Consider the following 21,871-nt stretch of genomic DNA (forward strand, 5'->3'; position numbering starts at 1 on the left):
CATAACTGATCACATGTGCAGCACCATGGCAGTTGCAGATCGAACTGAAGCAGCTTCCTTGGCTTTAAAGGATAGGAGGGTTTAATTCCACTTCAAGGTTGTCAGCAGATTGGCCTCTACAAACTCATCATTGCTTAAAAATGGAGCGCAACTGAGCATGTGCAGAGCAGGGTGAAACAGCCATATTACTGGATTTTAAACATCATAGTATTAGTATACCTGCAAAAGGGGCCAGCCTGAACTGATCTAGCAAGACTTCAGTTTCCACTTTAACATATAGGTTTCTAGCAAATGGTTTAGCCAATATCTTAGTATTCAGCCTACCACTGTAAACAATTTTTTTTTTCTGTTTTAAATATTGTAAGAAACATGAGAGAATGATAATTCCTACCAATGAAGAGCTCATAAAAATGAACTTCAAAATCAAATGTTGATTTACCAATTTGTAAGTGGGTTGGCCCTGCTTCTGTGTTCATTATTCTTTCTGTTGTTTTATGTTTACTTCTTTCTTTCAGCACAAAATGTTTCTATATCTATAACTATTAGTTATCAGCAAATAATTAAATGGGGCTGAGATCAAAGTCCTGGGCTTGCTGAAAATGCAGATAAAACTAATTATGCTTAGCAATGGGCCTTGATCCATTACTGTCAACAATAATGCTACAGTAATATGTTGAAGATGAGATGAATCTGCTTCAGACAATTTGAAAGCTTTGAATTGTTCATGTTTAGCAAGAAATTTCCATTTGCACATGGATGTAATAAATTACGTATGTTAATTTTATTAAGGATCTTTCGCCTAGCAGGATCCTACATATAAAGACTTGCGTCTAAGCGCGAATGTGTGTATGCGTGAAATGATCCTTTATCCTTTCTTAGTTGCCAGTGTTGCAATTCTTTTTTTTTGGCATACATGACAGAATCTTAATTTGTTTTCAAAAAAAGTACTTAAACCGTAGAACATTATATATTTTCTGAAAGGTTAGGCCCTTTAGAATAAAAAGTTTATTATTGTTAATTTTTATGTTACATGATATTTACACAACTGTTTATTAAATGCAAATGTTCAGGAAAAATATAATAAAATTAATTTTAGCACCGAAACACATACTATAATTCCCATTTGGTGAAAAAATAAAAGATGAGGTTGCATTGAGTAAATAGTTACCAAAAATTCCATGTCTTATAATTGTGCGCATCCGCGATATTGCCAAAAACTATGGTGACTAAAATCTCCATAGGTGACACTTTAAAAGCGTTTACAGCTCATCACTTTAAAGTTAACTAGGAGCTCATGTGCTAGAATTATTGTTCTCACTCTGAAGTTGGTGGCAATATGTTACATTTGTGATGCCATCCCGGTTTATATGCAAATGCGCACCTTGGGTTTGTGTTTGAGTAGGTGTGCGAGGCAACGGGGGTTACAAGTTTTTTTTTTAAATGTTATTACAACTTTTTTTTTTTTTTTTTAAAGTTGAACTTCATCCGTGAAATTGCTCTGGTCGCAAATTGAATTGGTTGTGAACCGAGGAAAATTTTACCATAGGGTCCAATGTAAATCAGGTTAATCCATTCTGAACTTTTTTTTGTTTATATATACAGTAAAATTATGAAGTGTATATATAAAAAAAATGTATAAAATTGGGATATCCCCGCGCAATCATATACAAATCTCACTAAATACTAGGGGTGGGTTGCAGCAAAACACCGACAGAGGTATAAACCCTACCACTGAAAAACGTGTGACAAAAATCAAATAAGTGATGTTGCGCTCCCTTAAAATAAATAAACAACTCTAAACTGCCTAGTGCTTACTATTAGTTGCATACAAAATTGCATACAAGATTGCATATACCAATAATGTGAACCCAGCTATCGTGACCAAACGTAGTCCGTGAATAAAGTGTCAGGTGCTGAAAATTACACTAGACATATAGTATTTACACAATATAAAAGTGTCCAGTGCTTCATAAAAATCACATAAATCTAAAGTGCCTAATGCTTACTATTAATTACATACACAGTTGCATATGACTACACAATAATGTGAACTCATCTACCGTGACCAAAAGTAATCCGTGAATAAAGTACCAGGTGCTGAAAGTTACACTAGACGATACGCGTCGGAATAGGAGGAATCAGGATACCGGAAGTAGCGTCCGAGATACGTACGGAACGCTCGGCTGTGTTTCTGTGAATTACCTGTTTGTCGTTTGTGAGTACCTCTCCACTGTTCTGGTTTTAGTTATAATAAAAAGTGTTTATGTACTTCACCATTGGAGCCCTCCCCTTTCTTGTCTTTATGAGATCCTGTCATTTCAATAACTGATGTGGGGATAATATCCATAATCCAGGAGTAGGGGTACACCACCTGGATAGCCTGAGATCCTTGTTTTCTGCTGTTTGCCTTACAGCAGTAAGGTAAGGGGCCATTTCACTTGATGTGTGTGGAACACTGAAGAGGCACACGAGTGTGTAAACATTGTTTTGTTTGGCACCTTATACCTGGAGAAGCACTGTACGAAGCACGTGGAACTCTATATATGCTGTTTTAAGAGACTTTGTGTTTTCTTATTTTATTTTTATATATTTTAATTGCACTGTGTGATTCACATATATGCCATTACCAATACAGTTTGCCTCGGTAATTGTTTTTTTCTGAGGAACAAGTTCGTTTGCACTACATATTTCCACTGGTGTATGCGATTTTTGAATCTATGAAACACTGGACACTCTTATATTGTGCAAATGTTATATGTTCTAGTGTAACTTTCAGCACCTGACACTTTATTCACGGATTACTTTTGGTCACGGTAGATGAGTTCACATTATTGCGTAGTCATATGCAACTGTGTATGTAATTAATAGTGAGCATTAGGCACTTTAGATTTATGTGATTTTTATGAAGCACTGGACACTTTTATATTGTGTAAATACGATATGTCTAGTGTAATTTTCAGCACCTGACACTTTATTCATGGACTACGTTTGGTCACGATAGCTGGGTTCACATTATTGGTATATGCAATCTTGTATGCAATTTTGTATGCAACTAATAGTAAGCACTAGGCACTTTAGAGTTGTTTATTTATTTTAAGGGAGCGCAACATCACTTATTTGATTTTTATATTCAAAAATGTGTACATCTAAAAAGGGAAAATATATATATATATATATATATATATATATATATATATATATAATCTCCTCTTTAATCATTGGACAGGTGACAGGTACTCTTTATAGAGACATTAAGGGTCTAATAGACCCCAATGTCTCGCCTGCATTTCTCACCATCTAACCAAGCACAGATCGGCTTGGTTAGATGTGTCCTCTGACTGTATTGGCCAGGAAATGGTGCATCTGAAACCGATGGTTGTGTTTCCGGCCTCTGTTAAGAACGGGACAGCCCAGGAATCATGGGGAAAGTCAGCTCTGTGAAAGTGATTGGCAGCTATGAAGCTGCCGTACCACTTTTCACTTTGATGCCATGAGACGGCTAAATAAAACCCACACAAACTGATGGCAGCTACTGCGGCTTTCAGCTTGTGATTAAAGGTTAATTCTTTGGATGTGCATAGTACATCCAAAGAGCTGAACTGGATATACATGTATGTGTGTGTAAATTACTGCACTGAAACATAACATTTTCTATTTTTATTTTACGGCTCTCAACTTCTCACTGTATTACTGATCTTTACACAGCTGTGTGTGTTGTTCCCTAGACCAATATTTCTCAACTCCAGTCCTCAAGTACCCCCAACAGGTCATGTTTTCTTTTTTTTTCATTATTTTGCACAGGTGATTTGATCAGTTCCACTGCCTTAGTAATTACCACAGCAGTTTCATCTAAGAGAAATCCTGAAAACATGACCTGTTGGGGGTACTTGAGGGCTGGAGTTGAAAAATATTGCCCTAGACAACACTGCATCTTTGTTCAGGTCACTACTAAAAAAGTGGCTTTTCTTCGCCACAAGCCCTTAACTATATTCTGTATCCAAAACTACATTTGAGATCCTTTCCTGTTGGCTGTTGTCACGTAACTGGTTGGAGGCTGAAGTGCTGAGAGGGCTCCCCTTGAGGCTAAGTGCAGTACACCCCTGAAGATGGTACAGAAGGTGTAGTGCCCAAAGAAGCACAGGTTGCCAGATGGATACAGGAGGGTAGAGTCGGTGGTCACCTAAAGTATACTGGATAATGCAGGATGCACGGCTGGGACAAAGTCTCTAGGAGTCCTCCATAACACTTGGCAAAGGTGTGTGGAGGCAGGAAACGGTAGTGGAAGCCAGGCCTGGAGTCAAACACTGTAGATCTGACAGGAGGAAGAAGCAGGTAGCAGTAACAAGATTAAGCCAAGGTCCAATACAGGAAGGCAGGTCAGGAACAAGTAGCACAGTCCGTGATGCAAGCCGGGATCAAACACTGGAGATAACAGCAAAGTCGGTAAAGCAAGCCAGGGGGCCAAACCAGGAGAGCAGATGAAACAGGTCTGGAACAAGCCAGGCCACAACAGGAAATCCCAGTAGAACTTGCACAGAGGCTCAGGAACACGGGAAGGCTGACAACCATCCAGCAATGTGATGGGCTCAGCAGCAGTCTTATATAGGCCAGTAAGTGGCTGTATCTGTCACATTGTGCGTACGCCAATTGGCGCTTTTGCGCATGTTAGCACTGTTGCGGATCTGTGTGCACCCGTTCACACTTATTGCACTAGTGCGTATGGCAATATGACCTTTATCAGTACTGCCACTATTGCCAGTTCTCCTACAGCCATTTCCCTGACAGTTTTATAGCAGATTGTGAACAAATAGTTTTTTGTGAGGGAAACACACCACCACATTTCCCTGTCATCAACACAGATATATCAGACTCTAGTATAGTATCAGTTGTGTTTAATAGTATATCACAAACTTCAAGGATGTAATTGCCCATACTCTTTAACTAGCCAGAAATCCATATATGGTGCAAGGACTACTTCTACATGCCATACATTCACATAAACCCACTGAACATCGTCTCTCTTCAAAAGAAATAGTGCATGGCTTTGCTGCAAATTATTGATATTGAAAAATTCTGATGGTTAAACAAACAGCAGATTGTTGGTAGGGAAGAAATGTTAGCAAGTTGGTCTCAGTCATAAATTACCGGTAGTACAAGAAGTGGTCACAGATCCGTGAATAGTCCAAGTTACTGTCCCGATCATTCACTGTCAAGGTAGTTGTGTGCTGCTGCAAATTCCCACTTCACAAAGGTATAGGAGTAAGTTGTTGTTCTATCTGCACTTAGAAGGTCTTGACAATCCTGCAAAACCTTACTGAATGGTGTATTTATTACGATGCTGCTTCCTAGTCCCTTATGTGTAATATCTTCCACTTTTATATTGTCTGTGTACAAATCAGATTGCATAAAATTGTATACTAATAGATGAATCTAGAACATGGTCAAATACCTCCACATGCTCTCATGCATTTTATGCAGGTTATCAAAATTACCACAAAGCTTCAAAAACTCCTTTTCAACACGGAAGGTTCCTAGCTGTAGCTCTGGATACAGAATTTGGTTGGCAATAGAATTTCTTGCTGAATTTAAACAAGTCAAAGCTTTGACAATTTTATGAAGTGGATTACAAGATCATTTTGAGTTTACTGCAAACTTTTCTCCCCAGCAAACCTTTTTGTGGTGGATACACTTTTTTTGCCTTTAATATTGGGTTGCATGCAAATGGCATGATGAAATCTGCTTACTAAAGTACTGGGGAGCAGAGTCAGAAAACATATAAACTCTTTGTATAATTCAAGATGTATATGGATTTTTTTTTATGGGGAGTCCGTCTAGGTCAGAGGTTTTAAATATTTTCTGGTGTTTTATGTAGGTTTGTGCCAGGATTCTGGCAGTAACAATGTGTTGTTGGGCAAACTGAAAATATAACATTTTCTTGGAGACCAACTACCACACTACAGAAGCCTGCATATGATAAAGCGTATTGTTAGTGATTTTCTATAATTAAAGCCTTCCCTGAGAACAAAAGTAAGCATAGAGAGCACGTTGCAAGACTGGAATCTCATACGACATCTTAGTTGTGGTGTTTAGTCCTAATGCCCTGTACACACAATTGGACTTTCCAATGGAAAATGTGCGATCGGAGCTTGTTGTCAGAAATTCCGACCATGCACTATGGGTGCGTATTGAGCAGGCCCAATCGGACATTTCACTTAGTAGAACCCAGTGGTGTTACACCTCCCTCATACGGGATATGAAGAACCACCCCCTAATAGGCATTACAGCCAAGATATGTGTGGCCCTTCTCTCATCCCCCAACATATCCTCAGAGGCATCACCCCTGTACCCAATTTTGGGAAACCCTCTCTTCCCTCTGGCAATTGACAGTTCCAGTTTCCGAGATCTGAGGGACTTGGGCCTTACACAGGTATCCAAATTCTTGAGGGGAAGAGCATGGCCGACAATCTCGGAGCTGGTGGACCAGTCTGGTTCCTTTCGGCTGGGTTTTTGGAATGCTCTACAGCTTCCAATTTCTTCTGAACCCTCCCGTCCCCGGGGAGGTTTGCCAGAGCTCTTACTACCTTCGAGGAATTCTGCTCAGAGACGGGGGCAATGCCCCACACACTTTCAGCCAACTGTGACTTATTAATTACCCCGGAAGAACCTCATGTGTTGAATTGCATACAAAAGTGGGAAGGGGACCTAGGTAAATTTCAGTGCAACACAGCAACAACACATTCTTGGGTTTACATAAATCCTCTATTTGCGCGAAAACACAAGAGACCAACTTTAAGATCCTAACCAGATGGTACAGAACACCAGCGAAATTGAAGAAAATTTTCCCAGATACCTTGGATCAATGCTGGAGATGCAGGGAAGACAAGGGCACTATCTTGCAATTTTGGACAGGACCAAAAAATTTGTAACACTTTTTTGGACGGAAGTCCAACGCACCCTCCAAAAATGCATACTTCCTCTTACACGCCCCTAATATTCCAAGGAAGATTTACAAAAAGTCTATCCTGCACCTTCTGGATGCTGCTAAAGCCTGCATCCCTTTTAGGTGGAAATCTCCACAACCTCCGACAGTAGGAATGTGGATCCAAAAAGTAAAAGAAATAAGTAGGTTGGAAGACCTGGTACTTAGAGCGCGACACCAGCAAGAACAATTCTCCAAGACCTGGTCGTCATGGAACGTCTTTATCTTTTCAGATGAAGAAAGAGCCCTCCTTGACAGCGACTCCAATGCTTGAAAGTCACCCTACTGACTAAATGACGAACCGCTGACCCTTTGGCCTCTGAACATACAGATGCCTGTTTGACTTGTCCCCTCATGTTGATGGTTCTCACAAGCTTATCCCCCCAGACACCCACCCCCTCCTCCTCCCCACTCCTCCTTCTCCCCACTCCTCCTTCACCCCACTCCTCCTCCCCTCCTCCCCCTCCTCAATACCCTCCTTCCCCCCTCAATCCCCTCCTCCCCCTCCTCCTCAATCCCCTTTCTTTGACTCATCCTTCCTCCTTCTCTTTTCCTCTTTATATCTTCTAACTATTCTTTTTTCTTTTTTTTTTTCTCTACACTTCCTTGTCTCTTGGCCCTTTGGACCCGAATTAAGGGGACCCAAATGTGGCTAGTTTATCATTTGAAAATGGATGGGGACCGGTTTGGGACACGCTTAAAGGGCATCACACAGACACCAATAGAGCACCAAGAAGTTGTTCTTTAGCACCTAGCACACAAAATGACGTCTCAGTTTAGCAAAATGTTTTGTTGCTCTTTAGATGTAAGAAAACATTCTCATATATAATGTACTCATGCAATGTGTTCTAAGAAAACAAACTGTGTTTGCCCAGATGATTGTCCTTGACTGTGTCCTTTGAATAAAATAATTGGCATAATAGTTTTTGGCATGCATAGAATAGTGTGGCTATGGCGTTGTGGGGTATGGAACAATTGTTACGTCAATATAGAAGCTCATTTTTATTAATCTTTAAATACTTTAAAAATCCAGAGGACTTTGGGGAAGTTTGTAGAGGTCCATGAAGTTCATGTGAGGTCCATGGGACTGCGAATAAACAGCATAAACATTATGGTGGTAGTACATAATATATAAAGTAAAATGTTTACTTTACCTAGCTGGTCATCGGGTTCACTTATTCTGTAGAGGAAATAATTGATATTCAATTGAGACATGCTGCTAGTTCACAACGCTAGTACATAAATGAATACAGGTTATTTTTTTGGAAAGATATCATTGGAAAAAAAAAAAAACCTTAGTTTGCAAGTGATGCGTTCACCCCCCAGAGTATGAGTTGTCATGAGATTTTAAAGGGAAAAAAAAATAGGTCTTGGATCAGTGTTGTTTTCATCTTAAAGTTATTCACGAGGCAGTTTTTTTTTTACTTAATGCAAATGCATTAGGATAAAAACCTGTGAGTAGCAGCCAACCTCAGAGCCCTAATACTTACTGTACCTGAGCCTCATCTCGATCCAGCAATGTTGCATGAGTGCTTCGGCTGCCTGGGACTCTCCTAGCCAACGAGGAGAGAGAGGGGGGGGCAAACCATGGCTCTGTGTCTGAATGGACACAGGGAGCTGTGGCTCGGCTCAGGTGCCCCCATAGCAAGCTGCTTGCTGCTGAAGCACTCAGCAAAGGGAGGGGCCAGGAGTGCCAGCGAGGGACAGGAGGATCGGGGATGCTCTGTGCAAACCATTACACAGAGCAAGTCAGTATAACATGTTTGTTATTTTTAACCAAAACAAAAAAAGATACGAGAATTTAGTATCACTTTAAGTTACAAAGATTTTAAACTGGCATTTTCACTACTGCTATTACGGAGCTATACTTATTCTGCAGAATAAGTACAGCAGATGCTGTTTTCTTCCAGACCATCTCTCTCTAATTGAAAATTCTAATTTTAATACATTTGAAGAGAGCAGGAAGAGAGAGTAGGAGAGAGTAGGAAGGGGATGGGGTCAGTGTTCTTTATCATTCAGCTTGAGCTGTTGAGTTCTTTAAGAAATGGACATTTTTGTCATCACAACAGCTAAGATTAGCAGAGAAACATTTTAAAAGGAACATACAGTTTGACTGAAAATGTATATATGCAACATCGTATATTGACCTGACTAAAAAAAATACAAATATGTTTATTCTCCTAAACATAAAAAAAAAAAAAATATATAATAACATCTTCTATACGTCTGCTTTAAAATAAACAGACGCATGATATGAATAGAGCCATCAATCATTATGAAGCAATTTGTATTTTTATAGAATGCTGAAAGCGGGGTGAAGGCATCCTGTGCAAACATACTAATTTAAACACTTCATCGTATATTCAGGGGGTCACACCAAATATTGAGTTGATTTGGATCTCTATTCTGTTCATATACTTTCCATTTTGGTAAGTGATAAAAATAGACTATTAACGCTTCTATTTCTGAAAGCATTCTTAATTCATTTTTTCACACCTGTCCAAAACAATACTGTGTGTTATATATATATATATATATATATATATATATATATATATATTAGATTTGGTGATTTTGTGATCAGTTCAACAATAAAACCATTTTATCTTTGTTATTTATTATTGTACTATTACCGTATATACTTGTGTATAGGCTGACCAAATATAAGCCGAGGCACCTAAGTTTACCACAAAAAACTGGGAAAACGTATTGACTTGAGTGTAAGTCTAGTGTGGCAAATGCAGCAGCTACTGGGTAAACAATGCCCATCTGCAGCCTCACTATGCCAATCTGCATACCTTTGATAACCAAAACAGGGGGTGTCTCCCGGTGTGTCATGCAGCCTGTTCGGTGGCCGTCCACTGTAACAAAGCCCCGCCTCGTCCTCGTCTGTGATAGACGGAACACTGATACAGTGCTGGGAAACTGAATCAGTGTTCTGTTTATCACGGACGAGAAGGGGGAGGGGCTTTGTTACAATGCCGAACAGACCGATAACTAAAACAGTGGGTGTCTCCTGCTGTGTCATGCAAAGGTACAGCTGCAGACGAGCACAGTGAGGCTGAACCCTCACTCGAGTATAAGCCCAGTGGGGGGTTTTCAGCTTAAAAAATGTGCTGAAAAACTCGGCGTATATACGGTGTGTGTGTGTGTGTGTGTGTGTGTGTGTGTGTGTGTGTGTGTGTGTGTGTGTATATATATATATATATATATATATATATATATATATATATATATATATTAGATTTAATGAAATTACGTTTTTGGGTTAAATTTTAAGTAAATATACCTTTTTTTTGTGTATATATATATATATATATATATATATATATATATCTATCTCATTATGCGTTCAAGTAACTCTACTTTATCACCTGTGAGTGATATATATTTTGTTGGACAATATTTAGTTAAAATGAAATCTGTTGATATAGCTCTTGAGGTAAAGCTAAAAACTCTTGTTAGCAAAGGTTGCATTTTCTTATTGCCGTAGCTGTAGCTTCGAACAGATTTGTCTAAACAACCTTTGTTTTAAAGCAACCTTCAGCTCAAGTTTGAGGATGTAATAGAAGTGCTGACTGGCACTAAACAAATCACTGTCTGGTTTCGGTCAGACTTCAATAAATTTGTAATGCTCTTCTGTGCAAGCCAGTATAGCTCAAAGCAACTAAAGAGGAAGTAGCCTTGAATACACAGAAAACTCAGAACAGCTTTAGAAACCAAGGTCTATTTCTTATCATGAAATACATTTTATAAGTGTAATTTAGTTAGGGTTAAAAATAATGGAACATTGGACACTTTCAGCTCTACCTACTTCCTTATTTGATTAAAAACAAGGAAAAAAAATTGTAATTGAAAACCAGTGTCATTCGCTTTTACTGTACTGGTTCTAAAATTGAATTAAAAGCATGTTACTTAAATCAGATCTTCACCCTCTCCCTCCCAATTTTATTTTTTAAACCTCTGCTTACCTGGTTCCAGGCCCTGCACAGCTAAGGTACTCAACCGCCCAGTAGATCCAGCATTGTCCCTGCTTTGATCCACTTCTCTTCTGCCCCCCACTTGGTGCATGCCACCTTTTTCTTACATGAAGTCATCAGGAAGCTTCCGGCTCTTCTGGGTTCAGCCAGCCGATCTCCCAATGATGCGCCTCACTCCTCCTTTCTCAATGAAAGACTAGGCCTCCTGGGATATATGATGTACATATCTGAGGAAGTGCAGCAGGCAACGTGCACATCATTTGTCTAGGCAAGTGATGTGCATGAGGGGGGGCCAGGCCAGAAGTTTTGCATAAAAAAAAAAGTAATAAAGAAAAACTATTTGCACAGCCGAGGGGAGAAGAGGAGGCAATATCATACTGAGGGTGAAGAGCTGCTTTAAAGTATATTTTGGTTGGAACTTACCCCGAACAGACTAACAGTACAGCAAGAGAGAAATACACCAGGAATAATTCTGAAAGTGGAAACCAAGTTAGAACTTTTTTGTTTGGATAGGGTAGGCAATGGTTAGAGCCTCTGCTGTTTTTTTAATTGCTGCGTGTGCCCTTTTGAGATTTGACTTTACATTTCCAATCAGTTTCTATCCTAGTGTCACTGAGAATACCAGATAGTAACTGGAATCACTGGGACAGAAACACTTCAGTAATCAATAAGAATAAAAAATTTGGTCTGATACTCAATCAGGAATTGAAGAAAAATCTCCAAATTGTGAAAAGCAGCAAAAAATAAATAAAAAATCTGGCAGAGATTCTAATACCACAGCCCTCTATCCAACACATTTCAAAACACAAGTAAATTGTTAATTACTCGTAAATAAACTGAATTAAGTAGATAAATGAGCATTCCTACAGTTGTTTTATACACTTTAACATTATGGAAGTTGTGATCTTCTTATTGTTTAAAAAAAAGTCTCAAAAAGGCATTGTTGCTTAGAATTAAATTAATAATTACTATATAAAATTGTAAATTATTATAAACATTGAAAAGACAGACAGTGAGTGTTCACACCTCCTATGTAACAAATAGGCCTTTTGTTTTTCATTAAAAGGGTAGTTCACATACTTTTTGTTTTTTTTTCCTTTAATAAATGTTTGCTCTTAAAAAAAAAACTAAATATAAAACTATCAATATAACTTACAGATAATATGTAACTGTCTCTATGCACAAAAGGTAAATTAAAAATATATCATCTTAAGAATTGCATTGCATCTAAGCACAGCTACGTCAACCAAAAGGGATAAACAATGGTTTTATATCCCTCAAGGTTTCCCCGTGAAAGTTCACAACTCCTTCTACCATTGAAGTCTCTCCTTTATTCTTTCATAAGATGAATATAAAACTGAGCATGGAGGGTAGGGTCCCCTCTAAATATCTCTCCAGACATAAATAAAAATGTAAACGTAATACAGCTTGCTAGAATCTATACAGAGCCAATATATTTGTTCATAATTAAATGACCCTTGAATTATGGACATTCCACTTTTTAAACTGTACATTACTTATACCAGATCCACCTATATTCTGGTGTAAGTTTTGGATATTTTGAGACAGTCCAAACATGTATAGGACTATATACTCACTTCCCCACTCTCCATGTGACAACTCGGTACATGAGGGCAATGTTAAGTGTTCCATGTGCTCAGACTAGGTTTCCACCAGAACTAAAGCCCCAGCTCAAGGAGGTAGGCAAAAGCTTTTGCAAAGCAGAGACTCTATTAAAGCAATGTGACCCCACTTTTAAGAGAAACAAGCCTATTTGTTCATATGTGACTTACCTTTTGTTATCTCCATTGCTCTTTTCTGCAGGATATAGAAAGGTTTTAGTTGGCGAGAGGATAAGGAAGTAAAGAATGTTCAGAATTACAGATGACCAACAGCCCAAATGCCAAGATAAATATTTGCACAAATCTTATTTCTGCCTGTGCACAATTTAGAAATGTATGCTTCACATCTAAAACTGGGAGTAGACATGCAGCAGCGGACATATGAAAAGTGTTCTGACATAATACTTATTATCTCCAGCAACCAGTAATCATCCTTGTTTCATATTTAAACCAGAATAGTTGGAAACTAATTGGCTGTGATCTATAAGACTTATTTTTTATATGTTACTTTTCATAACAAAGCCCCAAGAAGATTTCCTATAGGGCAGGTAATAATATTTTTATGTCTATAAATCACTATAGCGCACCTTTTTCTAAATTTAAAGCGGAATTAAGATTTGCTGTATTAAAAAACAAATCAAAAAAAAAAAAACAACAACAAAAAAATGAAAAACACAAGATCTGGTCCCCTGCTTTACTTTTTTTTAGGTGAAATTATAATATGCATATAGATCAGTGGTCTCCAAGCTGCAGCCCAGGGGCCCAATGTGGCCCTTGGCCTGCCTTTATTTGGCCCTTGGGGCATGATTTCACCAACTGACACCATTAATGGGGCACTATTTTGGCCACTGATACCAACAATGGAGCACTATTCCTTCCATTCATACCAGTGATGAGGCATTATTTATGCCCACTGATGCCAGGGTATTTTCTGCTCCCACTAGTCACAGTTCAACGCTCTAAAGTCTGAAAGCCAGTAAAATGGCCCTTTGCTTAGACAGTTTGAAGACCCCTAATATATCTGTTTTGAGAAGGATTAAGTGTTCTAGATTAAAACGTACAATCCCTTATATCAGTTATTACAGAGGACTAACTCTTTGTTAGTCTTGTAAAGCAGGCCACAGATTATGCAATTTTCTTGCAACCATAGTTTGGGAGAAAGAAAATGACTTGACATGAAAAGGAGAACACAGTGATTAATGCTAGCGGCTGTCAATAGTAACATGCCAAAAATGCGACATGCTGGATGTACCCAGGTCAATCGATGTACCCAAGTCCCTCCTGAACCAGTGGGGTTCGATCCATCTCTGACTGGCTTTATACAGAATATTGGCTACAAATGCATTCACACCTTCAGGAATTCATTGTGGAGATCTGCTATTGTGAAATACCTTCAATAATCCAATTTATCTTAATGGATTTTCTATGCTGTCTTTGCTTGCTATCATGTGTACATCAAGGGGTGGTTGCCTTATGCACTGATGATGAGTGGCAACAAAGAAGTGAGAATATAACTTTACAGAGGAAGAAGTGGTCCATGGCAGTATTCATCATCTTATTTTCCAAGAAAGTAAAAGGTTTTGGCTGAAGTACGTTAAGATATGCTGTGATTGGTTTCTCCTTTGTTAGCAAGTCCAGCACCAAAAATCTTTCAAGGGAGTAGTGTGTTAATACTATTTTATATATATTTATTTTTAAGGGTCCTGAAATTGCAGGATACCTTGAACAGTTAACATATGCAACAAAGACAGTAATCTTGGGCCTGGTGGATGTACGTTGGGACTAGGTACAACCTTCATACCCCTGCCTACAAATGCCTCGCTTCATTTATGGTTGGGGGGGAAGGTGAGCGGCTTCTTGCTTTCGGACCTTAATCCATCTCTGGGAAGCCCAACCTCAAGGTGAATCTACAAAGGCTAAGTTAATATGTAAATGATAAGTAAATATAGTCATTCTTTTGCAGAATATTACACTTCATTTGTTTTAAAACATTAATTCATGCCAATGAGGGTTCTGGAAAATAATGATGGCCACACAAAATACACTTTGGGCCTAATTTGGACATTCCCTTGGGGTGGACTCCCTTTTGTTTCCGGCAGTTTAGACTTTAATGGCTGTGCTTTGAGTTATTTTGAGGGGACAGTAAAATGTACACTGTTATACAAGCTGTACACTCACTACTTTACATTGTAGCAAAGTGTAATTTCTTCAGTGTTGTCACATGAAAAGATACAATACAATATTTACAAAAATGTGAGGGGTGTACTCACTTTTGCGAGATACTGTACATGCAGTGGTTTGAACAGGGGACTCAGAGAAATAGTAGAATAAAAGTAAATTAGCAGCAAGTGTGCAAACTGCACAAGGGTTGGAAGGAGAAGGTAAACAGCCAAGCATAGATGGTACAGCACATACAAATACACCATTGAAAGAGACTATATTATAACAATACTACAAAGCACAAACTCCAACAAAAATATGTAATAGTACAAAGTGAAGCAACTATTTGTAAATATAAAACAAAACAGACAAAAAAAAAAAACATAGCAACTAATAAGAATTAATATTTGTTGATTGAATTATAGTACACTTAATTCAGACTTGTTTTGTTGGGTTTTTCTCATGCTTTGTAAATACTGTAAGCCTTTAAAGTGAACACAAACTTTAAATGGTAATAGCAGGCATCTTATAGAATCTCATGTAGGACATTTCAAATTAGAAAAGCTTTGTCTCTACCCCCACTCTGATTTAGATTCACTGCCCCACCATCTTCCATTTTACTGTCCAGTAAAACTCCTTCATTGCACTCTCAATGGACAGAGGGGTGGCAGTGAGTGAAGCTTAGTCGTTAAGTCAGGGAAAGTCAGTATCCAAAACCCCTGCAGCACAATGGACTTAAATCACAGTGTAGGAGCACTGAATAGGCTTTTCTAGCTGGAAAAGGATGTGAGCATGTAAACTACAGGTCCAAGACATTATGCACATTAAGCAGAACAGTGCAGGTTTAACAAAATGACATGAAGGTTAGTTTACAGAACAAAGTAAAATTTGGAAAAAACTCACTTTTCTTCACAATGAAGAACACAGCGATTCCAATTAAAGCAACACCAGCCAAAACCCCGATTACAATACCAGCTATTGCACCACCGCTCAAGCCATCAGTAACATGATGAGGAGGAGGAGGAGTAGTAGAAGGAATAGCAGCTGTGGAAAAAAAATAAAAACAATGGCAAATTGATAAAGACAGACTAACACTCCCCAAACAGCACAATCCTTCTCACTGCCAACATTGATGAGCCACTATTGCTCCTATTGAAATTACTGATGGGCACAATCAGTGGTGTATTTAGGTTTTGTGCTGCCCTAGGCCTGACTAAACTCGCACACTCCTCAATTTAAATATGGCCCACCCCCTGTCCTTTTTAAGACCCACCCTGTCATCTTTATGGGAGGAGGACAGAGGGACGCAGTGGGAGGAGGACAAAGGGATGCCGCGGGTGGAGGACAGAGAGGGATGCAGCATCTTTTCATTTGGGGAGAGAGGGGGTAAGGGGATATGTGCTGGGGTACTTTGGGAGGGTGGGAGTAGGATATGACACCCACACTAGCACATATCCTCTCTCCTCCCAAAGAACTCCCAGCACCTATCCCCTTACCCCTCCCATCACTCCACGTGTGCATCTGTTATCTGCCCCCCTTCCCAGTTGTTGTATCCCCCTCCTCAGTAAGCTATACACAGACCTCAGACCAGCAGCACAGCTCTTGCACTGAAGTTGTGTCCCTCCTCTGTGGCTCCTCCTCCTGCTGGCTGTGTACACTAGAACATTGGAGCCAAGTAGGTGGAGGGGTGTGCAGCTGTCAGTGGGGAGAGAGGTGTCGGCTGCTACGGAAAGCCGATCGCTGCTTATTGAACTTCGGACGGTAGATGTCCGGGTTGCCTGCACTAGAGCACCCCTGTCTGGCTAGTTACCGTAGCTTGTTGTGACACTGGGCTCTGGGATTCAGCTGTAATCCCCTGATGGTGGCCCTGCGTGCAGGAGCTGGGAGGAGGGTGTGGGTGCTTTTTTTTGTCTGGAGTGGTGGCTTTTCTGCCGCCCCCCCACCAAAGTGCTGCCGTAGGCCTAGGCCAAAACACAGCACTGGCCACAATTCCTCCCAATGACACAGTCATAGTGCACTATACCTCCCGCTAACACTAAGATGAATCACAAAGCCTTCCACTGAAACCAACGATGAGACATTATTTCCTCCATTGATGGGGCACTATTTCTACCATTGAAACCATTGGTGAGGCACAATTCTTTCCACTGACATAAACGATGGGTACAATTTCTCCCACTTGTATCATTGATGGGGCATTTATTTAGCCTCACACTGACCAAAGGAATTAGGTAGATTTTTGCTCCCACTGACCCCCAATCTTGGGGCATTTTTACTCCCATTCACAAGCCAGGGGGATTGTATACTTTCACTGACCAAAGTCCAACATTTGAAAGACCATAATCTAGCCTTTTGTTTAGAACGTTTAACAACTTGCTGCCTTGTGTATACATATATGCAACCTCACTGACACTTCAATGTCAGGGTTAGAGTCAAAAGTCAAGATGAAATGTCAGGATTAATATATTAGGTAAGATAAAAAAAAAAAATATTTAATTAGTATCAGTGCGTTTTATGTAGGGGGAAAAAAAAAGAAAAATGTGCACCATTGCTTCTGGGTACAAATAACATAACATGGTATTGCAGCAATCTTCAGGAGTTTTATTTATTTTGGGTTGTTCTTTGGCGGTAGGTTAGGGAAGTAGCAAGAAAAATACAGCTAAAGTAAAAAAAAAATTTTTTTCTACTATTTTGGGCCAATTTTTCTTTGTAAATAGCAATGGATATCTCCTTTTTTTTGATCAATCAAATGAAAGCCCAAATTGTCCTGAAATAAACAAGGTACAATCCACCTTGATACAATGTGGTTGATTTACTAAAACTGAAGCATGCAAAATCTGGTGCAGCTGTACATGGTAGCCATTCGGCTTATAACTTCAGCTTGTTAAATTAAAGGGGTTGTAAAGGTAAATGTTTTTTCACCTTAATGCATTCTATGCATTAAGGTAAAAAAACATCTCACACTGCCGGCGCCCCCAGTCCCCCCGTTTTACTTACCTGACCCCTCGAAAATCCCGCGCTCGCCCCCGCCGTCCTCTTCGCCGCTCAGCCTGGCCGCTGATTGGCTGGAGTGGATGGATTGAAAGCAGCGCAGCCATTGGCTCGCGCTGCTGTCAATCACATCCAATGACGCAGCGCGCCGGGGGGCGGGGCCTTGTGATACAGCGAGCGGCTATAGCCGCCGGCTGTATCACGGGAGCGCGCCCGCAGTGCTTCTCACCAATGCGAAGGAGCTCGCATTAACGTGAGAAGCACCTGCGGGAGGAAGCAGAGACAGCCGCCGAGGGACCCCAGAAGAGCAGGTTCGGGGTCACTCTGTGCAAAACGAGCTGCACACTGGAGGTAAGTATGACATGTTTGTTATTTTAAAAAATTAAAATTTTTTATTTTACAACCCCTTTAAGCTTTGACAATAAAACTTTCAAGATGATTGGTTTCTGTGAAGAGCTGTAGCAGATTTTGCATTCTCAAGTTGTAGCAAATCAACCCCACAAAGTAGTTTGATGTGTGTCAGTAAAACTGTAAACATCATCACAAGTTGCAAAATTGTGTTAAAACGTTTTAAGCGTTGTGTTGCATCTAGGGTGCCCACGTGTCCCGGATTGCCTGGGATTGTCCCTTAATTGATACCTGTGTCCTGTGTCCCGGGCACCTTCATTCCGGGACAATACAGTGTCCCGGAATGAAGTAAAGACACACAGCCGCGGCAATAAACATTGCCTAACTGGTTGCTAGGGCCGCCCCGCCTTGCTTCTAGCAACAGCGCTCTGAGTCCACCCACCTCCGCCTCCAGCCACAGCAGCAGGGAGAGAGAGAGAGCAGCCAGAGAGCGTCTTCTGTATCTCCTCCTCCTGAGTCCTGAGGGCGGCTTTTTACTGTTGCTGGCCCGCCCACCACCTGTAGCACAGAGCCTTGGAGAACTTCCTTTGGCTACTGTGATAGGTTTACGGTCACGCTGGTGGTGGGCGGGGACAGAAGTCCTCCAATGGCCGCTGCCGTTCCATCCTCCGAGGGGAGATCCGCACACTGTTCCATCCAGCATGCCTGCCTGGGCAAGCTGGTGACACTCACCGGGAAGCCGCTGACTGTGAGCCCCCCCCCCCAGACCATCCAAGTGAGTGAGTTGAGCACTGTCGCTAACCAGACCCTGACCCCCCCTCTCTGCCCCCCTCCCTCCCTCTCCCTCCCCCCTCTGTCTCCCTGTCCCCCCTCCCTCTCCCTGCCCCCTCTGTCTCCCTGTCCCCCCTCTCTCTCCCTGGCCCCTCTGTCTCCCTGTCCCCCCTCTCTCTCCCTGACCCCTCTGTCTCCCTGTCCTCCCTCTCTCTCTCCCTGCCCCCTCCCTCTCCCTGTGCCCCCTCTCTCTCTCCCTGTCCCCATCTCTCTCTCTCTCCCTGTCCCCCATCTCTCTCTCTCTCCCTGTCCCCCATCTCTCTCTCTCCCTGTCCCCCCTCTCTCTCTCTCCCTGTCCCCCCTCCCTCTCCCCCTCCCTCTCCCTGTCCCTCCTCCCTGTCCCCCCATTCCCTGCCCCCTCTCTCTCCCTGCCCCCTCTCTCTCCCTGTCCCCTCTCTCTCCCTGTCCCCCCTCTCTCTCTCTCCCCCTGTCCCCTCTCTCCCTCCCCCTGTCCCCTCTCTCCCTCCCCATGTCCCCTCTCTCTCTCTCCCTGTCCCCTCTCTCTCTCTGCCCTCCCTCTCTCTGCCCTCCCTCTCCCCCTCCCCGTCCCCCTTCATCTCCCTGTCCCCATTCTGTCACCCCCTCTCTCTCTCTCCCTCTCTCTCTCTGCCCTCCCTCTCTCTGCCCTCCCTCTCTCTCTCTCTCTCTCTCCCCCTGCCCCCCCTTCATCTCCCTGTCCCCACTCTGTCTCCCCCTCTCTCTCTGTACCCCCTCTCCCTCCCCTCCCTCTCCCTGTTACCCTTCCCTCTCCCTGTTCCCCTCTCCCTGTTCCCCTCTCCCTCTCCCTGTTCCCCTCTCTCTCTCCCTGTTCCCCTCTCTCTCTCCCTGTTCCCCCTCTGTCTCCCTGAGCTCCCTCTCTCTCCCCTCCCTCTCTCTCTCCCTGCCCCCTCCCTCTCCCTGTCCCCCTCTCTGCCCCTCCCTCTCCCTGCCCCCTCCCTCTCCCTGTCCCCCTCTCTCTCCCTGTCCCCCCTCTCTCTCCCTGTCCCCCCTCTCTCTCCCTGCCCCCCCTCTCTCTCCCTGCCCCCCCTCTGTCTCACTCTCCCCCCTCTGTCTCACTCTCCCCCCTCCCTCTCCCTGGCCCCTCTCCCCCTCCCTCTCCCCTCTCCCCCCTCCCTGTCCCCCCTCTGTCTCCCTCTCCCAGTCTCCCTCTCCCAGTCTCCCTCTCCCAGTCTCCCTCTCCCAGTCTCCCTCTCCCAGTCTCCCTCTCCCAGTCTCCCTCTCCCAGTCTCCCTCTCCCAGTCTCCCTCTTCCAGTCTCCCTCTTCCAGTCTCCCTCTTCCAGTCTCCCTCTTCCAGTCTCCCTGTCCCCTCTCCCCTGTCCCCTCTCCCCTCTCCCCTCTCCCCTGTCCCCTCTCTCTGTCCCCCCTCTGTCTCCCTGTCCCCCCTCTCTTTCCCTGCCCTCTCTCTGGCAGCAGGTGACAAGTGACACGCATCATCTGGTGGCAGGAGACAGTGGCAAGTGACAAGCAGCATCTGGTGGCAAATGACAAGCTCAGGGTTCCCTCAGCGTTATGGTGAGTTGAACTATTTCATTTTATATTACAATGTAGTAATAGAAATAATGTGATTTGATCATCCTGACACCATACTAAGCATGGTGTCAGAATAATTTCAGTACTAGCACCAGCCATTTACCCAACAAATCCCCCCACTTCTGAATCCGCCGTCAATTTTGAGACTACATTTGCGCCCCCCCCCCCCCCCCCCCCCCCCCGGTCCTTGGCAGAATTGTCCCTGAATGCCAGTTTGGAAATGTGGTCACCCTAGTTGCATCCTAATATTAGATGAAAAAAACCTTAAATCGTCACACATATGGACTGTGGCAATGGCCCATTTTATCATGTGTTAAACCAATGCATGGCATTGTACATACAAATATGTATTGTAATGCCATTCTTTTTAAGCTCCACATTAACTGTTTTCATATGACTTTTTTTGTGTTATTATTTATCTCTTTTAGAAAAAGACTTTATAACAGACTCACCTTTAGACACATTGACAGTGAATAAAAAGCTCTGAGTTCCAATAATGTTCTCAGCTATGCATTTATATTGTCCAGCATCCTTCTCAGCCACATTTTTGATCAGGTAACTGGAACTAAAACCGCTGCTGTTCACATGGTTTTCTCCGTTTATATTATTAGAGGGTGACTGCCAAGTGAAGTTCACAGGCAGTCCAGGTTCCACAGTCACTGTCAGATTTAGATTCCCCCCAACCTCTGCATAAGTGATGCTGGTGTTTTTATGTCCTGGGGCCACTGGAGGTCCTGTAGAAATAAACACACAAAAAAAAACCATACAATCACATTATTATACAATTTCATGGTTCAGGTTACATATATTGAGGCTAGTTAAAAAATTAAAGGCAGTGGCTACTCAAGTCACAGACCAAACAATTGTATTTTTGTTAGACGTCAAACGTGGTCTTCAGCAGGAAACTGCAGAACCTGGAATATGAGTGGGAACTCCAAAGAGAATGACCAGGTGTGAATGTCTACTGAGATCAGACAATAATCACTGAATGATCTTTTACTTCACTGTTACAATACTACCTGTTCATAGAGCATGTGATAGGGTCAGAGCATTATCACCCTATAACAAGAAGCACCCAAACAAAAACCTTCATGACAAGATCACTATTAAAGGGACTACATACAGTTAAAGGGTATTTTTCCCTGTTTCCCAGCTGTGCTTATGCTTTACAGCCTAGTCAAATGGGCTTCTGATTAGCCATTTCATAACACTTTATGTAAGCATGGTCCAACATTGCAACAATTTCCTGCCTAAATTCTTATCAGCAGCAGGTGCAAGACCTTTTTCAGGACCGGTGACAAAGAGGCTGCAAGGGATCAGCAGCAATGAGATGTAATAAAGAATACAATAAGAGTAAAGTAAAGGACACCTGAATCTCCATCATGTGCTACCTTTTTTGCCCCAGATACTTGCACAGGAGACTCTGCCA

General features: G+C 42.0%; 1 protein-coding gene across 2 annotated transcripts in view; it reads right to left on the reverse strand.

Annotated features, from left to right (window-relative positions):
• The window catches only part of LOC143934021 (cell adhesion molecule CEACAM1-like), a 98,151-nt gene that overhangs the window by 13,054 nt on the left and 63,226 nt on the right, over positions 1 to 21,871 (reverse strand). Inside the window, exons 6-9 of one of the 2 annotated variants that reach the window (XM_077457254.1) lie at positions 20,895 to 21,176; positions 15,645 to 15,785; positions 12,753 to 12,777; positions 8,134 to 8,159 (exon numbers count right to left, since the gene is read on the reverse strand). In XM_077457254.1, coding sequence (XP_077313380.1) covers positions 8,134 to 8,159; positions 12,753 to 12,777; positions 15,645 to 15,785; positions 20,895 to 21,176 — 474 coding nt within the window. The remainder of the gene's footprint in view (positions 1 to 8,133; positions 8,160 to 12,752; positions 12,778 to 15,644; positions 15,786 to 20,894; positions 21,177 to 21,871) is intronic. The other variant, XR_013263192.1, reaches the window with a different exon arrangement.

The sequence above is a fragment of the Lithobates pipiens genome, unplaced genomic scaffold (assembly GCF_037356315.1).
Source record: "Lithobates pipiens isolate NorthernLeopardFrog02 unplaced genomic scaffold, aLitPip1_a1.2 Scaffold_27, whole genome shotgun sequence".
Classification (NCBI taxonomy): domain Eukaryota; kingdom Metazoa; phylum Chordata; class Amphibia; order Anura; family Ranidae; genus Lithobates; species Lithobates pipiens.